Source organism: Trematomus bernacchii, unplaced genomic scaffold (assembly GCF_902827165.1).
Source record: "Trematomus bernacchii unplaced genomic scaffold, fTreBer1.1, whole genome shotgun sequence".
NCBI lineage: Eukaryota > Metazoa > Chordata > Actinopteri > Perciformes > Nototheniidae > Trematomus > Trematomus bernacchii.
Window position 1 is genome coordinate 11,406,947 of NW_022987705.1, and position 23,057 is coordinate 11,430,003.

At 38.7% G+C, this 23,057-nt stretch overlaps 2 protein-coding genes across 3 annotated transcripts in view; both read right to left on the reverse strand.

Annotated features, from left to right (window-relative positions):
• Window positions 1-4,487, reverse strand: part of LOC117490629 (E3 ubiquitin-protein ligase Jade-2-like) — a 75,491-nt gene extending 71,004 nt beyond the window's left edge. For both annotated transcript variants that reach the window (XM_034140388.1, XM_034140387.1), the window contains exons 1-2: window positions 4,369-4,487; window positions 185-304 (exon numbers count right to left, since the gene is read on the reverse strand). In XM_034140388.1, the coding sequence (XP_033996279.1) occupies window positions 185-277 (93 nt within the window). In that variant the 5' untranslated portion in view covers window positions 278-304; window positions 4,369-4,487. The remainder of the gene's footprint in view (window positions 1-184; window positions 305-4,368) is intronic.
• Window positions 4,400-23,057, reverse strand: part of LOC117490630 — a 91,397-nt gene continuing 72,739 nt past the window's right edge. The window contains exons 5-7 of the mRNA XM_034140389.1: window positions 10,638-10,812; window positions 7,372-7,585; window positions 4,400-4,532 (exon numbers count right to left, since the gene is read on the reverse strand). Of these exons, the coding sequence (XP_033996280.1) occupies window positions 7,448-7,585; window positions 10,638-10,812 (313 nt within the window). The 3' untranslated portion in view covers window positions 4,400-4,532; window positions 7,372-7,447. The remainder of the gene's footprint in view (window positions 4,533-7,371; window positions 7,586-10,637; window positions 10,813-23,057) is intronic.

Genomic DNA, 23,057 nt, shown 5'->3' on the forward strand with positions numbered 1-23,057 from the left:
ATATATTAGTAAGTAAGGTTTTGAAGCATGATTAAAAATGAAAAAACGAGATACAAATACAAATTTAGTAACCCAACTTGATTAATTGAATTTTTTCTTATTTTTGTCTAATTGTAAGACACTTAGTTCCCATTAATACAACATGAATCACTGGTGATGCGTTTTAAGTGTTTATCTGCCGTACCTGTATGCAGGTCCCTGTGTGTTCTCGACACAGGCTGCAGGACAGAGCCCAGCGGCTGCGGGGATATGGGACACCTTGGTAATGGGCTTCCATCTTCTTCCCGGACAGCCTATACTCACCCTACAGAGGACAGGTAAAAACAACATACAAAGCACCATGTGATAACCAATTAAACAATCAACATTGGGAGGAAATTAAGGCAGTGCTTCAACCTTATCATAATAACATTCGATTTAGTATCATAGCATTTTTATATTAATATATTTTACTGCCGAAATGAATAGTGGCTTAATGAATCTATTAATGAATCTATCTACAGAACATTTCCCGAAAATAAAAGATTTAACAATAAATAATTGTACTAATTAATCAAGCAAAATCACAAACATAATTTGGTTTCAGCTTTTTAAAATGTGAGGATTAGCGCTTTCTCCTTTATAGTGTAAACATTAATTAATTAATATCTTTAGATTTGGATCAGTTTGTGGGAAAAAATAACCATTCGGAGACATTACTGGGTTTATGGGAAACATGTGTGAGGTATTTCCACATTTTGTAGACCAAAATATTAATAAATACAATTCAAGATGGGTATTTGTCATGCCTCATAGCACTTAATTCATTAATAATAATTTGTTAACATATCAAAATATCATAATGACTAACCAGCTGGAGATTATGCTTCATCACCCCATTTTTTTATTCAGCACAAACCTACATTTAACGTCGGTCTTTACTGATTGATAATAACCAACTAATTGAAGCTTGATAATAATGTTGTCATGTCTCCCAATTCAAAATCTCAATTGGAAGGTCTTTTCTTGGACCCAGAGCCTGGGACATCTGTGCTCCCTGGAGAAATTGTAAAGATGGCAAAGCCCAGTGAGACTAACTCTCTCTGAGCGGCCTATTCAGAGAAGCATTGGCCCCAAACGCTTCTCCACCAAAAACAACCAAAAAGTCATTGACCTGTGCCAACCCGCCATGCAGGAAAGAGTGGAGAGCACTCAAAACCCAAGTGCCATTGCTTCCTTCCTTCCTTCCTCCGCTGCCTATTTCTTTCCACAAAACCATTCCACCACTTTCACATCCACTTAAATCCCATATTTGTGGCATTGCCCACTTTCCTTGTCCTTCACGCTCGCATTAGCAAGCTGACGACGGATTTCTGTGGTTAATGTCCACTTGTTCTTATATCTGATTTTATTTCCCTCCTCTCGTCTGCTCATCCACAGAACAAGCACAAGGCCTTTCTGTTATTATTGATGTCTTTTGTGCAGCACAGCTCGATCTTAGTAAGGGTCAATTTTCACTCCATTTGAGGTTGTCAATATAAAGTGCAATTCAGACAATGATAGCCGCAGCTGACACCTCAATGTTCGCCTCTTTTATACAGCTGATGTGTGAAGCGATCACTGGCTAAAGATTTCCACTTTTTGAAAGCTTGTGGTTAATTGATTGAATGTTTGTGCCCACAGACGCACACAGACACACAAAGAGGTTGCATTTTACAACCATTCCTTCCTCCGTCTTTTTTCCTCGTGTGTTGGTCAATACTTAAAAAGTCAAGGTTGTAGTGGTCCGTGTTTTGTGTAACATTCATCCTTTAACATGCTCAATCCCCAATGACCATATTTATTAGCCTCAATTACTTCACATTTTAAAGCCAGTAGATTGAACATTTGAAATCACTTCAGTGGAAAAGGGGGACTTTACAGTGTTGAAAAAAGGCATTTTATAAGAGGGTTTTTGGAATCTTTGGCAAATGTGTGTGTGTGATGTGTGTGTGTGTGTGTGTTGTGTGTGTGTGTGTGTGTGTGTGTGTGTGTGTGTGTGGTGTGTGTGCATGCGTGCGTGTGTGTAGTGAAGAGCCGTTTGAAAGGGAGGGTCCTCTTCTCTAGGGGTTGAAGGCATACACACAAGCACCGCAGGGGGCTATAATGTTTGGAGGCACACACACTTACACACACATCTTCACACATAAACATGTATCCAATCCAGCTTTGACACACACAGACTTTAACTGGAACACTCCCATCATATTCAGTAAAAACTACAAACCACAAGTGCGATGTGTGTGTTGTGTTTGTACATGCGTGTGTTTATTTGCGTGGATGTCGACTATTAACGCCTCTTTAGCTCATGCGAGCACACACAAACGTGTATGCACAAATGTGCGTACAGCACAGACATGCCAAATTATCCTTTTTTCCTCCCTCCACGGTAGGAAGAGAAAACAAAGCGAACGGAGCAACGAAAACAATTAGCCCAATCAAGGGTGACAGAATGGCAATTAAAGGAGAAGGTTTGTGCTGCCAAAAGTCACTCTATTACTGAGAAATCTGCTGCTGGAGTGTGTTGATGATAGGCTGAAGAACATGACTGACTGTCGTAACAGTTTAAAGGTGTGCGCAAGGCATGAAGCACATCCGCTGAAATCAGCTGCAATCTTCGGAGCTCTCAGATGAGACGTCTCCAAAAGGTGTCATCAAGACACATCAGGTGGCTGCTTGGCTACATGCTTGACAAACAGATTCCTCATATAAATCAATCTACATTTATCTACAGACTGATTGAGGGATTGATGTTTAGACTGAAGAAGCTTCATGAAGTATTCAAAGCATTTACTGTAACACAAAAACCCAGGTGAGAAAAACAGAAAGGTGATCTATTCCTCAAAATCCAGGTTCATCTATTGTTGCAATTCACTATCATTTAACGTGCACACAACCAAAATCAAGGTCATTTGTTGTCAAATGATCAGACACCTTTTCTACTGGATAAATGTTAAATTAGTGTCACAAGCTTGGGAATCAATTAATCTTATGAAACATTTTTAAACGAATATAATAACCCTGACGTACTGGCTTCATATTAACACATTTGTGCCGGCTATTTCACCCTTCATGTTCCTACTAACATCTTAAGGAACAGTTCATAATTCCATTACATAAAAGAGCATAACCAAACCGTTTTGTACTTATGTTTAAGCATACATAACGTTCTGCATTGGAGAGATTTTCTTTCCTTAGCATGAAGATTGAAGAAATATGTAAGGTGTGTAGACTTCTAGGAAGAATGAGTGGGAGGTTACAGAATCTTTCTGTTGATGCAAATGGTGGAGAGGAAAACTGTCCCTGAAAGATTGTGCAATAAAAAGCTGAGCATCCTCCGAAAGGGATGAGGGTGAGGAAGAGAAAAAGCCAAGTTAAGTTTAGTTTAAACAAGTTTAGAAGTAAAAATAAGCCAACTGTGTCGGTCCCCATCGTCAAACACGCACAGTCTTGCAGGTGGTTGTGATTCACCATCTTTAAACGCGTAGTTCGCTTATTTTGACGCACTATTTTAACCCCACACACACAGTTGTCGACCTCTTCATGTTCAGGTAGTTGCTGACTCCACTGAGCTAACAAAGGAAAGAATTAAGGAAAGACATTTACTCTACAGTCACTGTGGACATAAAGTTTGACATTGATTAACCAGTCCTGTCAACCGTGATTCAGGTTTTTGTTTTTTTTTGCATAAACTTTAAATAAATACATTTTATATTTTAACTAGATGAAATGCGGTTGTATTAATGCGAAAGAGACTGTGGAATGGTGATGACTGATCTGGTGCGTACCTGCCAGGAACTGTACATAGAAGCTAGTAATTAACTAATCTAGCATAAATAAAATAATAATATTAATAATAACGCATATTTATTATTCAATGTCAATCAAACACCCAAGCAGGGGCGGACTGGGACTAAAAATCAGCCGGCCCAACTCGGTACCGCGCTAGTCAACTGTCAACTAGTGAATTGTCCGCCGGCCCCACTCCCGGTATTCCCAATGGCCAGTCCGCCCTGCACCCAAGGACACAAGGAATCCTCTCTTCTCAATTTAAAATCTATGTTTTTTAGATGACTATTTAAAAAAAAAAGTATTCAATATCAACCTTGACAGGTAAAGTGAAGGCATGAAGGGGAGAGCTTTAGTCTCCTGAGTGGTATGAGTGATTGAGATCATAAAACACAAAAACACCTGCAGGTCTATCTTTGATTGAAGAAGTCCTACACCAGTTAAACATAACAAGTAGAAACAGCTACCTTAAGCACTCAGGCAAACGGAAAGTGGAACAGCTACGAACACCGTACTATATCTGGATCTTTTTTACCCCCCTGCCTCTGCTCCGGTCTCACATCAGGGATCCATAAGGCACAGCTGACGTGGACCCACTTGGTTCCACTGCGGGTGGGCTTGAGGGCCCCCCCCCTCTTGGGGCAGAGCAGACATTTGGGCTGAACGCCCAGGCGCAGGTCGACACAACCAGTTCCCCTGGGCACCTTCAGGATGCCATAACACGCCTGGGACACGGAGGAGGAAGGAAAGAGACAAGAGTTAGAGAAGAAGAACAAATATGAGAAGATTTTAGAGAACTTTTTATAGTTTTCTAAGATGTATCTTTCCTTGGGAAATAGGTTGATACTTGGGGGAAAGCCAGGCTCTGTAACAAAATCTAATCTGTTCAAAATGATACTTATTAACAAACAAAATACAACATTATAATTGGTGCTCTTTAGGGAAATGTGCTAGTGAGTCAGATTGTGTTAACTTTGGACAGAGCCAGGTGAAAGTTTTTGCATGATGAAGCCCATAGTGGTGGAAGTGTTCGTACCTTGCAGTCAATGCATGAAAATATGTGCAGCTATTAAGTCACTTTAAAATGTGATCACCTTCATTACTGTTTCTCTATTGCTTTCTTGTTTAAAAGTTTATTTTCATAAACTGAAAGCAATGACTCCAGCCTTTGAGATTCAATGTGCAGCTTGTGCCATGCTTTTAAAGGCCATACTATCAGGAGACTCAGAGTTATATGCATAATGTGTTTTGGGAGCTAAGAAGCAGCACGAAAAAAAGTCAAATGTATCACTTCTAGCAATCTGTTCAAAATAAATATGGCTTTTCACAATTGTTTGCTACTCAGGAGCCAGACTGGAGAGAGAATGATTAAAAAGGCTGCATTTGCACCCAGATGTGATTTTAACCAGCTACACCACAATGGCCACCCCAGCGTCTAGTGTTCATGTCAGAATACTTTTATATTTTGGAAACAGTGTATTTCAGTGGTTGCTGCATCTTAAAAAAGCAATTACAGAATGCCGCTGCTTCTTTCTTTTATCATATCAAAATCCGCAAATTCTCACATGGAAAACGCAAGTCTTCTTTCTCCTTTTTGCCTCAACATACAGCTCCTTAAGCTAATGCTCAATGCTTCTCCATTTAACACACAACACACTCAAAAAAACACATGACCTCTCGAACATATTCATAGCTGCCCCAAACTTTTCTCTCAAACATTTTCAAAATGCCACTTGGTGTTTTAAAATCACAGCAGGTCATTGTATCATCAGCGCTCCACCCATTTGCCCTTCCGCCAAACAATAGGGTGCCATTTAAGGTTTTGACGCCAACATATTAGCACACCGAATTATATTTGATAAGATCCAATGCCCAAGGGTCAGGAAGAGAGAATCATTATTTGTGAGGTATAATTTACTGTATCCAAGTGCCTTTTCTCTGAGAAGTGAATCGTGTTCAACACTTCTTTTGATCCATTATTACAACCTCTGTGTCAGATCTATCAAATCTTATTTCTAAGGACTCAAATCAAACTTTTAGCTGAGCCCCAAATTAATTTTCATGGCCAAACATCCTGAAGCATCAACTACGCTTCAGAACTAAGTGCTGCAAAAAGCCTGATCTCAGAATTGTAATCTGTCAACATAGAAGAAGGCCATCACTGTTTTACTACTGAAAAGTAAAATTCATCCTCAGTTATTAGAAGATAATATGATAAAAAAGGATCTTCGCACTGACAACGAGGAGAGAAAACAAGACTTCACAGACTCCATCTTCATCAAAAGCAGTAAAAGGACTTGATTGATCTAAGGTTTTATTGATCAAACCTTAAATTACTCTTTTAACAGCCCAAGCCCTGTTTGTTACCGGGCTGAAGGTTAAAAAGAAAGCCTTACTAAAGAAGCATTACTGAATGTGTTTTGCTCTATAACAAGCGATAATATTCCTGAATACTCTCGGTGGGGCAACTACTTCTTTATCTGCTCTAAATGTGTTTCCATCACACCTAAATGATTTGCCAGTTACTTCTTCTTCTACTTAACACAACTGCTCTGTGGAGAGGCACTATAGAACAGTGCACTGCTTCCAATATACTGTATATACAATATAACATCTTTACTGATCTTTTTGCTAATTAAATTCATGATGTTTGTGTCATCCTATTGAATGCATGAAATAAATAATTATCACTATATGGGATTTACAGTTATCCTGTTTTCCCTCTTTTTCTAAATAATTTACTTCTATTCCACATACAGGTTTTTTCCACATTGTGAGAGAATTTCTCTGTGACAGAATAACATGATATATTTGGTCTGCAGTTGGACAGCAGGGAGGCAGAGGCAGTCTGATGACACACTGAAGGTGTGTTAGTGTCAACCATAGGTGTCACCGGGGGCCGACAAAAATAATTAACACTGTGTCAGTGTAACAAACACAGCAGCAGCCTCAGGGTGTCACAGGTAGCAGTTCTGAAATTGCAACATGTACTTTCAGGCAGATGATACATTAAGTCAGAGGGAGAAAAATATTAGTAAAATATGTGAGGGCATCTCTACAGCAAACCTTCCTCTTTGAACAACCTTGATTTTGTACTTCACGTTTTTCCCCTTCAGCTTCTACCTGTTTATTCCCCCAAGAGTGATTACCTTCTTCTGTAAAAATATTGTTTTAAAGCCAAAAAAAATACTTACAAATATATTCACAGAAATGCTTGAACAGAGCATATCTTTTTCTTAATGAATTGTTCTAGTCCATGTTCAAAAGTATATTTTCCTTTTAAATAAAACATGTTATTCTTGCATTTGTTATGAATGTTATACATTTTCAGTACATTTCAAATGTATATTTATGTATGGATAAAGGTTTTATTAATTGTTCTAGTCCATGTTCAAAAAGTATAGTGTTTTGTTGCAAAGAAAACCTGTAATTCTTGCATTTGTTCAAAATGTTTATTAATGTATAGATGTCACAATTGTAGAAAGATTTGGCAATACTGTATGTCATCATGGTCATGCTAATGAAGCTATTTGAATTGGATTGATAAGCTGCTTAGTTTCTGACCTGATGGACGCAGACGTTGCACTTGTCACAGAACACCATCTCGTTGCCGTCCTCTCCCTCTGGCGAGCGGCAGACGTCACACACCACGTCCTCGTCGTACTCGATGCCTAGGCCTTCCTCCGCCTCGATGGCCTGCCGCATCTTCTCCTCGCAGATGCCTCTCCAGCTCCACCAGGACACACTCCATTGTCAGCTCCGTCCAGCTCTGGTAATGCTGGGGACAGAAAGTAAAACGTGATTTATTTTTGTTCATCCTCTCAAACTCAATTAGAAAACTGGGGTGGAGTATGAGGAAAAGGAGTTGTGTATTTGATTGGTTGATATGAGGTTGATATATGACCTCTAATGAGAGAGATACGTTATGGAGAAAATACTCAGAGACTTTACAGAACAATGAAAAGTGCTCAGTTACAGGGTCAAAACTCTGAAGTATTTTTGAGCTTTTGTTATCGACAAGGATAACAAAAATAGGAACCTACTTACAGGAAACTCAAATTAAGAGAGCCAAGTGACCACATTTCAGTTATTGTCGCTAAAACACGTCTTCAATTGTAAATGCTTGCAGATTTCTTCATATGTACTCATCACACAGGTCAGTGACTGTTTTATGGTAGCCAGCTTTGGATCAAATGTGCCCAGGATGTTGGAGTGAGTGGAGTTTCAGTGGACTCTTATATTAACCAGAGAGTGCTCCGTCACTACTAGCCCATATACAAACAGAGCCAAAAACAACCTTATTAGTCATGAAGCCTCCTTGCCAACAGCTCAGTTCATTGTGCCAATATGTGTCGGCATTAGCATTAATATTCCTGCTCCATTTGCATCTCAAAGTAATGCCTTGCTCTGAGGCTGCTAAATAGTTGATGGAAACTAAATTTAACCTGCGATTTTTTAATTCTCATAAAGATAAAGTATTGTAAGGTACCGTACCAGTAAAGTAAACTGGACGGTGGCAAACAGATGTGGAACGCTATTATCTCATTACATGCAACGGTATTACAATCATTATACAAGATTGGTGACAGCAAGCCACTTTTATTTAGAAATAAATAAATAATAAAAGTGATTTATTGGATAACAGTTAAAAACAGTGGAAAAAAAATCTTGATTAAATGCCGTTAATGGAGACTTTCCCAAACAATTAATTTAGGTGATAATTTTTAGATTAGTATTTACAATTGTTTTTCGACTTGCCTCTTGTTGCCTACCGCCTGGATTCTATTAGAAGCAATAAATACACTTCTGCTGTCGTAGAATCTGCAGTTGAGGATTATTTATTGATTTATTTGAAGGATTCTGCACTCAGTTGGGAGGTTTTTTAAAGTGGAGCTGAGCGTCCTGTGTCTATATCTATTATTTATGTCACTCAATCCCTTTAACAACCAAAAAGTAAAATCCTTTTTCCTGGTAATTCAGCATCTCTGTGCCAACAGGGTTATTTATCATTGGAGCTGCTGTTTAACAAAAAAGAAGAGACTATTTCCAAGTTATTATGGAAATGTAAAATAAACCTTTCTGATGATATTGAAGTGGTGGGTCAACTTTAATTCTTTATATATTACTTTTGAATCTAGCCATCAACACAAAACTTTCATTCAAATGAAAATACTTGTGTGATTTTAAATGGTTGGGATTTAAAAAGCTGCTTTCAAGCGTCAAAAGGGAAGTACAGTTTGTTATTAACCTGCTGTGACATTTACATCATGAACTGAACACACACAGGAGGGAGGGAAGCAACAACCGCTGTGAGTGTGTGTACTCATAGTGTATTTGCTTTCATATTTATCTTGTTTCCATGTGCGTACGTATAAAGCTGTGCGCACATGGACATTTATCATGTGTGTATTTAGTCACGACTGCACTTCTCTGTCTGAAAGCAACATTGTATCAAACACACAGACAAAAGACAGGCACATTGACTGAATATCTTTCTATACTTTTCAGTATGTTCGAATTCATTCATCCTGCATATTGTCCATGCATTATGTTCCTTTATCCCTTTATTGAATGCATTATAAGGCCATGAAGCTGAATACTGACTGGTGGTTCTCTATAACTACTGACAGACTGAACATTTTACAGTGTTTGTGTGCTACAGTTATGTCATAGTTCTCTGCAAGATATCAAGTGTTAAAAAGTGTTTAAATAACCGGATTCAAAGTCTTCAAGTTCACATTTTGAATTCACTCGCTCCCCAAATATGCATACAGTACAAGAGGGAATAGAAAATGCTGAATCATCCCATAATGCTTCACCCAGCAGAACCAATCATCCTCTGTTTTGTTTGGTCTAGCATTGGAGGTTATGAACAAACAACCCACTTCTGCTCTGGCAGGAGGCTATTGTATATATGTGTGGTGTGAGTGTGTGTGTTTGATTTAAGGAGAATATGTCCCAGGAATAAAGGCCTGAAACCCCAGCGGGGATTTATAAACACAATTACTCCGCTTTATCTGAAAGGAGCCGATCAGATATCGATAAAATGGTGGAGATGGCAGAGATGCTCGGGGTCAGCAGTTGTTGTCACCATGGACAAATGGAGGATGTAGGAAAGCAGGGGAGAGAGAAAGTGACATTAACTGCAGAAGAAGAGGAACAGAGAGGACGGAGGAAGCAGGTGATGATAAGAGTGAACACAAATTAAAAAAGGATGTACTGAAAAGCATCTGCATCACAGAAACCAACTTTTAAGAACCTTTGAGAGTTTAACTAAGTTGACTTGGAGGTGACTTTTACATCGGAAATGTCAGATAAACAAATGTAAGGTTGTGATTGGGTTTGGTACATATCTAATAAAGGTTATGTGACTGTTAATGGGTAAGTGTGGAATAGAGAAAACCCTAAACATTAATGATAACCTTTTGCAAATTGTGCAAAATCTAATTTAGCTGCAAAACCAGCCTCAATTTCCTCTGGGAACATTGACTGTAATGATAAATGAAGGCCGTTTCTATTTAATTCAACTAGCAATATTTAATTAAAATGAACTGCTATATGTGAATATGTTCTTATAGGTGAGAACAATCATCTGTGTTTCTGATACAATCCCTTATGTGTTACAACTAGTCCATGAGTCCATGAGACTGAAGTAAAACCACACCATTCATGACACATTTTGGTAAGTGATTATATAAAAGAAAAAATATAATATTCAATGCCTTTGGAAACTCTTTGAAATGTTATGATGGGTCTTTGTTTCGTTTCAATGTCAGAATGTTCTCTGGCGTTCATTATGAGTTGAGGGCTGCGAGTCAGTCTGCACTCACCCATCTGTCTGAACTCGTTGTTGACCAGCTCCAGCCAGGAGACATCCAGGTCGTCCAGGTCGTAGCAGCTGTAGCGCTGGGTGGGGGGAGGCCTGGGTGGGGGGAGGGCTGGGTGATGCTCCCCTTCTCCTGCATGTTGTCTGAAAAAACGTCCGACGAATCAATCGACAGCAACCTGAAACACACACAAAGATACACAAAGAGACTTCATCATGTGGTCTGGAAACACATCAACACACCTTGGAGAAAACTTTGGCAACTCACATGGAGCCACAGCTTGTTTTACGAAATGACTGACAGGAACATGTAATACAACTCATAATTCAATGATTTGATTGGTTGATGTTCATTGACAAATTATCAAGCAATAAAACATGTAATCTGTGGTTGCTGGCACCTATGAGCTAGCACACTGTCAACTCATCAAACTAAGAAGTGAAGACAGGAGCTCTGGATTTTAAAAGTTTCTCTCCTTGACTCTTGAGCCATACTGAATAAACAACCAGGGGGGGTTTCTTCTGCTTAATGGATGAAACTGTATTCTTTAAATCTTTAAATGTACAGTATGATGCACTATAGGCTTGTGTCACATTCGCCCAATCAAAAGGTAACAGTCCCATATCTATAGCTGATATCTGGCCAATTGACCAGAATCAAATAAATAATAGGTTTTAATGAAGAAGGTCTAAAACAACTGCTTGTTTTATATAAAAAAAAAAATCTTTCTTTCATTTTCTTCCATTTGAATATATGTTTTAAATCGAAAGAGCTGGCAAAATAAAACTGTATTCAAAGTAATGAAATCACAAAAACTCATTTACAAAAAGTTGACTGCATTTTCTCAGCTGGAAAACTGAAAATGTTTGATGTTAATGTGAAGATATAATAAATAAAAATAATATGATGTTTAAAATGTATAATCACAAGTCAAATACAGATTGCCAAAGGTCAAAAGATGAAAATAGGGACATGATGCACAGATAATACAGTGGGCGAAAATATATTTCAAATGCAATATACATACAACGATACACGTCACTATAAAGTCGTTAATCATAAAGAATTTGTAGATAATGTTGTCCTCGTAAACTGTATATTCACAACTGTGACGATCATTGTTAAATACTCAATAATGTGAGAGAAAAGAACAAAACCCTACAGTTCTCATGACAACATAATAAACGAGAAGCCCTTCTCTTGTCTGAGAATCCTCTAACAGACATGTCGTGACCTCACGGTCCAGAAAGACTGAATCAGAGTTTGACGGATGCTAAAAACAATCAAATTGAAAGGGGGGAACAAGAGCAATCGAAACAATGACACATGCAGTGGTAGTAGGAAGCAGTGACAGGAAGCTGCTCCAGGCAGTGTCTGTTCTCTCGAGCCTCGGGCCCTGGATGTCTCTCTGTCAACAACACCAGGAAATGGGGTCAGGAACTCTGCTCGACCCACTGGGAACCAATAAAGACTCTGACATGTTCATACACACCACACATGTGTACACTTACACACACTCACTTACACACGGCCCTGTGTAAAAACCTCTGAATACTCTTGCACAATGCCTCATCATATTCTATTCTACATACATAAGTTAACTTCTCCTGCATTACTTGAACTGTATTAGTCTTGCAACATTCTCTTGCACTATTATATTTCTACTCTGTTCCTTCTAATTTATAGTTGTTTGATTAGTTTTATGTCTTAAATATATTGATGTTTGCATTGTTGGAGGAGCCTGTGTGAATAAAGTTTTTCGTTGCATATCTACGCTGTAGCTGTGCATATGACAATTAAGCCTTTGAAAACAAGGTAATATACACACTAAACACACACACTTTCAAGCAGGGGGAGACACAACACCTGAGTAAACACTGTACGAAAACACACACACACACGCACTTCAAACGCTCGCCTGGTGAAGTCGTGAACTTTGTGTGGAAAAGGTGAAGTGTGTTAGTGATCAAAACAACAAAACAAAGCAACCTTTAGCTCTCTGCTTGAGCTCCCCGCCTTCCACGTCACATTATCCCCACTGCTCAGTTATTATCATCATGCCTCCGTCACTGCCGTCACCCTCACATCCAGCCGCACTGTGATCATCATCATCCTCCTCATCATTATCATTATCCTCCCCATTATCATCACCACTGCTGCCATCATCTTCACAACAGCTGCCACAATGCATTTCAGTAGTCTTCATTATAACGGCTTTTCTTATGTTTGCAGCACATTTACAATATGAAAAGAAAAAAAACAAGAAAATCAAATTAACAATTTAAACTGTCGCATGCCATGGAAAAGTCTCATCAGAGCAGGATTTATTCTGTTAGCCAAGGAATTTCTAAAGTGGAGTAATTTTACAATTTAACACAATATAAATGTAATTTTTCTAACTGTAAACAATAACATTTCTAATCCCAACAATTCTCATACTTCCTATTTCCTCCTTAAAATGATGCGGCCATTTTCTTATCATTCTTGATTTGTACTTGTCTTTACCTGTTCCTTATTAATTTCCCTTTTATTTTTATTTCTTAGCGATTGGCTTATACATGTAGTAAAAGTATGCAAATCTTGCTGTGGAAACACTTTTATTTTTTGTATAATAAGTATGAAGTATTCCTTGGCATTTGAGTTGTGTATGTGATGTTGATTACCACAACAATTCTGGATCTTTGCATTTCCAGATCAATTGATGTCCACGTCTCAGTAATCTGTGCATGAGTGGTCAACATTAGCATTTCCCTTGCTGATAGCGCACTCATAAATCTGATAAAAGGCACAGATCTGATCTATTTCTATCTGGGAATGGCCAATTTAGACCGCTAGTGCAGGATCAATGGAGGCAAATGTGTAATCATTAATAAATAAAAAATGGACCATCTTCCTGTGAGGACAATAAGGCAGATCCCTGTTTTGGCTTGGTATCAGTTTGATATCTGATACTGAACAAACAGGCCCAGCCAGTCCACTGGCAGGGGAGAAAGGAGAGGAAAGAGAGAGACAAAGGCACACAACACACACAGAAACACACACACATACTCACACAAAGAAATAGTTTCATACTGCAAACACTAGGCTGGTTGTGTCTCTTATGTAATGGTAAAAACAACTTCAGTGTCTTATTACATTAGTGGGTGGTGTTATTGCGTTATCAAAGGATTAGGCTGCTGTTATTCTATGTGTGTTATTATTAACAAATCCCAAGAAACGACCAAAACCAACAGTGTGTCCTTTCAAATAACTTCTAGCTTCCAAAAGCCCATTAGTTCTTATGTAAAGTTTAACAGGACATACATTTAAACTCTTAATGCTTAATCATTTCCAATAAAAGATAGGCACTGTAGTTTAAGGAAATGTTTCTCAAGCAAGAAGAAAACGCTTTTTGGGGACTCAAGAAACTGCAGATTAATACAAATGTGCTGCTTTGATGAGTAATAACGACAGTAGGAAATAGAAATAAAATAAGCTTCAGTGGCTTTGTTTTTGGTAGAGGGGGAACATGTCACCCAATGCAAAAGTAATGTGTTGTTATCCTAGACTGTATAAATAAAGGTTGTTATAAGCTTTTGTAGAGCAATAGAGATTAGAATTTGGATACACAGATACAGTTACTTCCTATATGGATCAATTTATTGCTGCTTTTAGTATTGGTCTTCACCTGTTTTGTTGATTGTAAGAAACATTTACAACTGCCAGATGAAAACTGATTTTCAAGTTCATAATGTGATAAACAGTCAACAATGTAATATACTGAGATTTTATCAGCAGAGTGCGTGTGGAGTTGATGATCTCAGCTTTGTTTATTCTAATATGGGCTTTATTACATTAGGCTTTATGACTTTGTTTGGCTTCTAGCTGTGGCTGCCAGTGTTGATACCTTAGCAACTTGGAATGGGAAAATAGAAAGAAAAGAAAATGAGGACAAAACAAAATCATGAAAAGAAGACGAGACAATATTTGGATGTTATGTAAATGATACCTGCAAAAAACTGGAAACCTGCGTACATTCAGAGCAAAAATGAAAGCTGCTACAAGGTCACAATGCTAATACTAATGTACATTTGTGAAATTAGACCCAATCTGCATTAATGATATTAGTTCAAGAGTTGGAAAATCATTCAAATAGTTTTTGAAAGAAAGCTAAGATTATGTAAATTATGCTTTTAAGCCCGGTGTGGTGACATTTACTGTAAATTGAGCTTTTGGTTTGTTATGTCACAAGTACGGGAGAAAAAAAACTTAAAGTGAGACATGAAAGGAAAGCTACGCCTCATAATAATGTCAAGTCATCCAATCTAACAGGATGTGAGCCAATGGGGGTCAGAGCACAATGTGTTCTTCCACTGGTAAGTATCATGTAAACACACACACACACACACACACACACACACACACACACACACACACACACACACACACACACACACACACACACACACACACACACACACACACACACACACACACACACAACACACACACACACACACACAACACCACCACACACACACACCACACACACACACACACACACACCTTACATAATAGGTAAACAAAACCGTGCGCAAAAAGGTCTGTTTGTTTAGCCTCTATCATGAATACAAAAGCAGAGATAAAGTGCAGAGTCGCCTGTTGATACTGAGCACAATAACATCATCTCTGCCAACATATTTTTGTCTCTTTATGGGATTTAAGACCAATTTTTGAGCTAAAGATTATGTACTCTGGGTTTATCTAATTTGTTTCACTAGTTTACAAGAAGTTGCATTTTGAATATCCTCTATAATTTTCTACCTCCCAAAATGGAGTATGATACACATACACTGTAAAAATCAGCATTTAATAAAAAAATAACATTAAAGTGTCACTTTTTGGTGATTTAGCATTTTGTAAAAAGGTTTGAGTCTGTAAATATTTAAAATATAACTTCTTAAGTACAGATTTAACAACAGAGCCCATTTTAAAATGAATTGGGCAACTTGATCCATTATTCCTAACATGAAGACTAATTTACTTCAGATTGAATGCGTTTCAAGATCATCAACAACATTGTAGTGTTTTAATTAAAATGTGTTGGGCATTGAATAATAAAGTCTAGACTCATGTTGTTCCTGGTGTCTGAATATTTTTAGAGGAAAGGGGCATTCCATGCATCACATTAGAAAGGTTGGAAAGTTACTGAACAATGGAAAATGTAACACTAAATCCAGACAAATAGAAGTGGTTTCTCAATAGAAATAAAGAAGGTATCCAAGAAGCACACCAAAGAACATCAGCTATAACGAGTGGAGTATTTTTTACATTTTGAATCCAATAATGCTATGTTATACAGCTTTTTAATCACTGATTGTTTCCTTTTTCAAGCCTATTATATGACACACAAAGAATATTTCAGCTAATAATGACAAAAATAATAATAAAGAAACCTTGGAAATCACTTCTGTTTACAGTTGAGGAGTCCTAATGAGGGGAGCAGCCCAGAGGGAATGTTAAAATGTTCCCTCCTTAGATTCATAACAATACGACAGCTGAGTTTTCTTTGATCTTAATGGTGTGTCCCATGAAATATTTATCAGGAGGAACTACACACCGTGGGGCTCTGATTCTTAAAACAATGAAAACCAAAGTCACCCCCACCATCTCTGCTCCAGCGCTGAGGCCCTGAGGAGAGGTGTCTTTGGTTTACTACAACGGGATGTGCCTCGGGGAGCAGAGGAGTGGGAACTGTAAAGTATATACCAACACTGCTGAATGGGAGGTTATATGAGCTTCAGCAGGGAAGAACAGTGATTTATATGTTGGTGAGTGCGTGAAAGTGAAAGAAAGATCAAGAGAGCAAGAGGGTCACATCACTTTTGCAAATAATTCTTCTGTGTTTGCTTCAGTGGAATACAAAATGATTTTAACAGTCTTCTCATCTGAAATAAAAAGAAACAACAAGCTAAGTATGTGAAATACATTCTTATTGTATGCAAATGACTAGACCTAGTTACATAACTCATATGATCAGCGATAATTTAGCATTACAGCCTCTAATCTTTCTTGTTTTCCTCAATTTGGAGAAAACACTAGATGTGTACCATTCAGTTTAGTGATTCTTTTGTGATTTGCAGCAATTTATAAATGGCAAACAGTGTAAATAACTATAGAAATCTTTACCTAAATGTAAATAATAAAACCCTTTATTGTAGGAACCTTAAGTTGGGTCCGGTCATTTCTCTTTGACTGTTAGTAAGTAAACAATTGAGGATAGAAATAAATATATTTCCAGTATATTGTCTATTTATATCAATAAGGAACAACTAGATATTAGAAACATCCCTTCAGCAAAATAGTTAAAGTTAAATTAACACCCTTAAAAACCAAACTTACATTTTTGTACGTTCATCTCAACGGTAGGACTTCAGTACTGTTTTAACAGACTGCATTAGATTTAGCTGGTGTATGTTAACTACAACTGAAGCCACGTTTACACGGAGACGAAAACTAACCTTAATCGATAGCAAAAAAGTATTCCGTCCACACGGAATCGGCTCAAGAAACGTGTCCGTCCACACGAGACCGCTCGACCCGCTGGAGACGCTGTAGTACATATGCCGGGCCTGTAAGTGGCGCTGTACTTCCGCCACAAAATACACCAAAAGCAGCGAAGAAGACCCCCGAGCATGGTTGCCATGGTTGCCCTTCTGTTTATTCTCCGCGGTGGATTTAGCAACATGTAGTTCATGTAGTTCTCCATGTCCACTTGTTGCTGATGGTTGTGGTAGAGGAGCTGTAGATGTTGCACTAACATTTGTAGCATGGTCAGTAGCGTCTGGAGCACGAAAGCAACCCTGTGATCCACCATTGTTGTTGTTGTTGTTGTTGGCGAAACACATCAGCAATGACGCGGGTGACGCGGGGGTGAGCAGCAGAGGTGGGGAGAGGCGGGGCTATGGCGTCATCGTTATCAGGAAATGATCGTATAGGACGTACACACAGAGCCGTTAGGCCCCCCAGAGCGTTTCGTCCGCAGATCTACCCATCTTGGGAGCCGTTATCGTTTGAGGGCTCCGTTTCCGCGGTTCCATTACGGCCTCGTGTGAACGAACCGTCCATACGATAGAGAACTGTAGCGGATATAACCCCTTGTAAACGTGGCCTGAGTGTACATTGCCTTGCATTTAAGCGAAATTGCGAAACAACGAAAAAACCATGCCAAAGAAGCAATAAAAGCTATACAGCTTAACTTAAAAAAGGTTGATAGATAAAAACTAAAGAGAAAGAGGGAAAGGAAAAGTCTGCCAAGCCTCCCTCTCTCTCCTATCTCCCATATGTTTCTCACCACTGTGTAAATCTCACTTTCCTCCTTTTCATGAAACGTCAATAATAATCTCCTCTGAAGGAGGGATGAAGTGGATGGTGTTTACATAAGACGTTTCCAGTGTGGGCAGAGCTCTCCATCTGACTCTCTGCCCACACTGGACACGTTTGGTTTAAACAGACAGCAACTCCTGAAAGACTCAAGAAGAGCAGGAAGTCAGTCAAACCAGCCTGGAAATGCTAAGAGGCAAAAAAGGAAGGGATGAGGGCATGGATGACAGAGAAGAGAAATGGGTAAGAAAAAAAAAAAAAAAAAAATCTTAACTGTTAAAGGAGAGATGCTGTTCACAACTACAGTTATCTGTCATTTACAATTGACAACCACCGTACCACCTGCTAAGTACCAGTCCAAGAGAAAGAGCATGCAATGCTTAAAACGGTTTAACAACCAAATTAGGGATTTTAGTTGATTTATTTTGCCAAAAACTACTTTGTAAATCATATGAGCTTTAAATAATACCGCAGCATGTTGATGTTCAGAGTTGAGCATTTAATAGTGAGGACAACATCAGAATAAATTATTAAATTTTTGTGATTTGTGACATCAGGCCTATTAAACTTTAGGGATCAGTGGCAGTAAATCACACAGAAAAGGCCAGCTATTAAATAAGTTAGGTGATTGTTTAACCTGATTCATCTCAGAATGGATTAATCACATCCTATTGAATGTTTGCTATCATTCAGAGTATCATAGGGGAAAAAATGTTGGGGTAAAGTGTAGCCCGATCTGTTACAGTTTAGTGGAGATAAGTCCAAAAACTCACTGCAGGTCACAGATTAGACTGATAAGCAGCAGGTATACTCGTTTCATACAATAAAAATATGTATGTAAAATCAAGGTTGCAGTTTTTGAAATCATAATTTCAACTAAAGAACGATGAATCAATCAGACTCAGAGGTCAGAAATACAAGAGGAAAGGAGAAATGATATAAGAAAAAACCAAGGCCTGAGCAAAGGAGGGAGGAAGCAACTGAAAAATGAAGAGAAAGTTGAAAAAGCAGTGCAAAAAAGTTAGAGGAATAAAGTTTGGTATTGAAATTAATAAGATAGTGAAAGAAAATCAAGAAGAAGAAACTGAACTATGCTTTTCCTCCAGCTTTTACCAAGCTGTTTTCTTTATCCAATTAATTACATGTGGTATAATGTAGTTTAAACATGAATGTTAAGCTGCCAACAAAGCTACAGGGCACATTATCAGCACAATATCAGCACTGTGGACATCTACAGCATCCCCCGGCCTTGTCAAATGCAAACAATCAGTTCTCTGTGTGTGTGTGTGTGTGTGTGTGTGTGTGTGTGTGTGTGTGTGTGTGTGTGTGTGTGTGTGTGTGTGTGTGTGTGTGTGTGTGTGTGTGTGTGTGTGTGGTGTGTGGTGTGTGTGTGTGTGTGTGTGTGGTGTGTGTGTGTGTGTGTGTGTGTGTGTTAATCTCTCATTCTTGAAATACCTCACTGTCACAGTACGCCTGAGAAAATCGGCTATCCTTTTTCTTCCCTGTAATCCCTCTTTCTTCCCCTAGTTTTCACAGACTGTGTGTTTATGTCTGTGCGTGTCTGTGCGTGTGTGTGTGTGGTGTGTGACAGAGTGTGCTGCCAACAGCTCCTCAGCCCCTTATCCTTGGGCAACCCGTACAACCCCCCCCCCCTTCTCTAAAACACAATCCTATATCAGCATGCAGACTGGAGCAGGAGAATCAGGCCAGCATCAAACAGGGCACAGGGTTACCCAACCCAGGGACCAAGGGTTACCCCGTGTGGCACTGGAGGGTGTGTGTGTGTCTGTGTGTGCATGCAAAACAGGGTTAAGTACTGATAACATGTGTGTGTGCAGGCATGTTTTTTTTTGGTGGTAATTCTAATAATAATTCATTTAAAAACAAAATAGCACCAAAACAACACAATATAATCAATAAAAACAGAGGACGTGTGAAGTGATCAGCATTCTTCTTACAGGATTTGTCTTTTGATCTTCTTTTAATTATTTTTGTCTCCACCAACAACAGCGCATTCAGTTTTTCTTAAGTATTTTCTAAAAATAATAAAAAATGTGTTAATGAGAGCAGAGTAAAAGAAACAGCATTGTTAATATACAAATATTGGTTTATAGAAGCTTTTAATGAGACGGCTGAAGCTTGGGTGGTGTTTGTTAATCATGGTAAAATATTACTTAGTAAATGTTTAAATGATTAAAAAACACAGTGAAATTGGTTAAGAAATATATGTTTTACTAATACACACCAGTGTGGATGTAATACTTGATATGTTCTGATTCTAATTTAACAAACTCACGATGCTATTATTTCGTGCATTGCAATCAGATGAAATACTTAATAAATAAAATATGAAATGCCACTGCGGATTGTGTACATTCAAACGCTTCCATATAAGTGTCCTCAATACTGACAAATAAAAACATATACAAATAGCCAACAGTATGAGGACAGACGGAAGCAAAGAGATGTTACTAAGTTGTTGATGTGTTCAAATAAACACACAAACACTCTTGCAGTGTTTCCCACAGATCTGAAATATACTTGTGGTGGTAGCCGAGAACGGGGGGGGGGGGGGCTAGTGGAGCACGCTCATGAACTGTTCGCCGGAGCCTCGCACTGTGGAGCACATAAAGCAGACCCTTCACGCGATAGCAGAGCGAACAGGTACAGAAGGGGTAGTTAATCGATCGCAGATGGCATTGTGCTTGCGGACGGATAAAAAAAGATTAAACCTAAATGGGTTGCGAAATATACTTTGGCGGACGTTAATATACCTGGGCGGCCCGCCCAAGTAAAGTCTATGTGTGGGAAACCCTGATGCTCGGATAGTTACTGTGGCTTTGGGGAAGCGAGTCATTTTCATGTCATATTTATGCAGAGAAAACACACACAGTCATCTTTGTTATATTTATGTGAAATAAATTATGGAACTTTATACAACACACGCAGACACACACACACATACACACACACACACACACACACACACACACACACACACACCACACACACACACACACACACACACACACACACACACACACACACACACACACACACACACACACACACACACACACACACACACACACACACACACACACACACACACACACACACACACACACACACACACACACACACACACACACACACACACACACACACACACACACACACACACACACACACACACACACACACACACACACACACACACCCACACACACACACACACACAATCACAAACCCATTGTTGTACAGAGATCCTTGGGAGCAGTGAGTCAGCTTCATGTCAATGAAATCAATCATCCCCCAGAAACACACATCAACATCATTTGCACAGTGACCTTTCAGAGATGACTCACCCCTGTGCTGGTTTGAGTGCAATCAGACAGACAAACACACACACACAAACACAGCTAATTTAAACTATAATCTTTATCTCCCCACTAATTTCTTGCATCTGTTTAAAACATTTCCCTCCTTCCATCTACACAGACTCAATGTTATCAAAATCCGATCGGACTATCAGAGTGAATGAAACATGTATAACGCCGTTGGGGTGGAAAAGATCGTAGCAAGCAAGTAGCCCTAGGAGACAGAACAAGTTGTAAATATTAATAACTGAAATGCATAATATATACTAAAACCAAGATTTCTTGCAGCACTAAAATAAGTTTGCTTGGGGGAAAACAGAGTAGTGTGTATAAGTAACTATTCCAACTATTTTAAACTAGAAATACCAAGGAAGGGATATAAATGCTGTTGGACTGACAGTGGATCTCTGAGAGGTGCAGTGTAGAAATAGCACAGTAATGAGCCCTTAGCACCAAAGATGGAGAGAATTTGTTTTTAAATGGCAATCCAGAAATGTTCCATGTATGAAGAAATATGGCTTCGTTACAGCTTCTCCTCTTTCTTCTGCATTTCTCTCTTTACCTCACTCTTGTTCTCTCTCCTCTGTGTTTTGTACATGTTTTAAAATATCTTTCCATCTCACCCAGACATATCGCTTCACTCTCAAAGTCTATGTCAGTGTAAGGCCTGCACAATAGATTTTTTAAAATATAACATAAAAAGATCTTTAAATCATTGATTCGACCTATAGTCTTCTTCATGGTATGTTTGTTTCATACAGCCCACAACAACTTTCCCAGGACTATTGGGCGCTTTCACACCGGAGTACTTTTCCCCCCGAACTAGGGGGGGGGAGATTTGGTTTCACACCAAAAAGGATCTGGAACTAGTCCCTAGGTCGCGCGAACCTTTTCACCCCCAGATAGTCCCTGCTAGAGAGGTAGTACTTTCCTGAGGAGGAAATGGTTCGTGGGTGTCGGCCACACTAACAATTTCTGATTGGCTGGGCGAATTGCGGACCACGCCCCGTAAAACTCAGAAAAGTTTTGTGAACCCAAAGCAGAAGAAGAAGAAGTGACGTCAGCGGCTTCATTTGCCTAATCCTCCCTCAGGGACTTATTCCGGTGAGAATGCGATCTACTAGGACAGTTCGAGGGACTAAAGAGTTCGGGGGGAACAAGTACCGGCTAAGTACTTGGTGTGAAAGCGGCTATTGATTTTAAAAACTTCTATTATTTCAGTTTTGTCTAGGAAGCAGAGTTACTCGTGAAGATGGTAAACAATATGAAATTAAACAACTTTTGAAAGCTACAAGAGATGAAGGTTTGGATAATTTGTGGTTACAATAAGATCATAAGGTTGATCACAGGTTGAAGTAAGAAAGTTAGAAGGTCAAACACAATATAAAGGGTTTTATTGTATATAAAGATTAAGGAGTGATTAGGTTTAGGGGCATATATTGGTCAAAAAAGTGATCCTGATCAGTTTAGAGATTAATTTAGTTTCTCACCTTTAATTAATGTGGATGATGCATTTGTGTAGAGATGACTTATAGTATGAGCAGACTTATATTCATAGTTAAATACTGTCTTTTTGAAGCAATAGAATTGTCCTTTTAAGTCAAAGTTTAAGGGAATTATTATCTCATTACTTTATTTATGGGGTTAAAGGGATTGTTTATTGTGGTGCACAGGAAGTCAG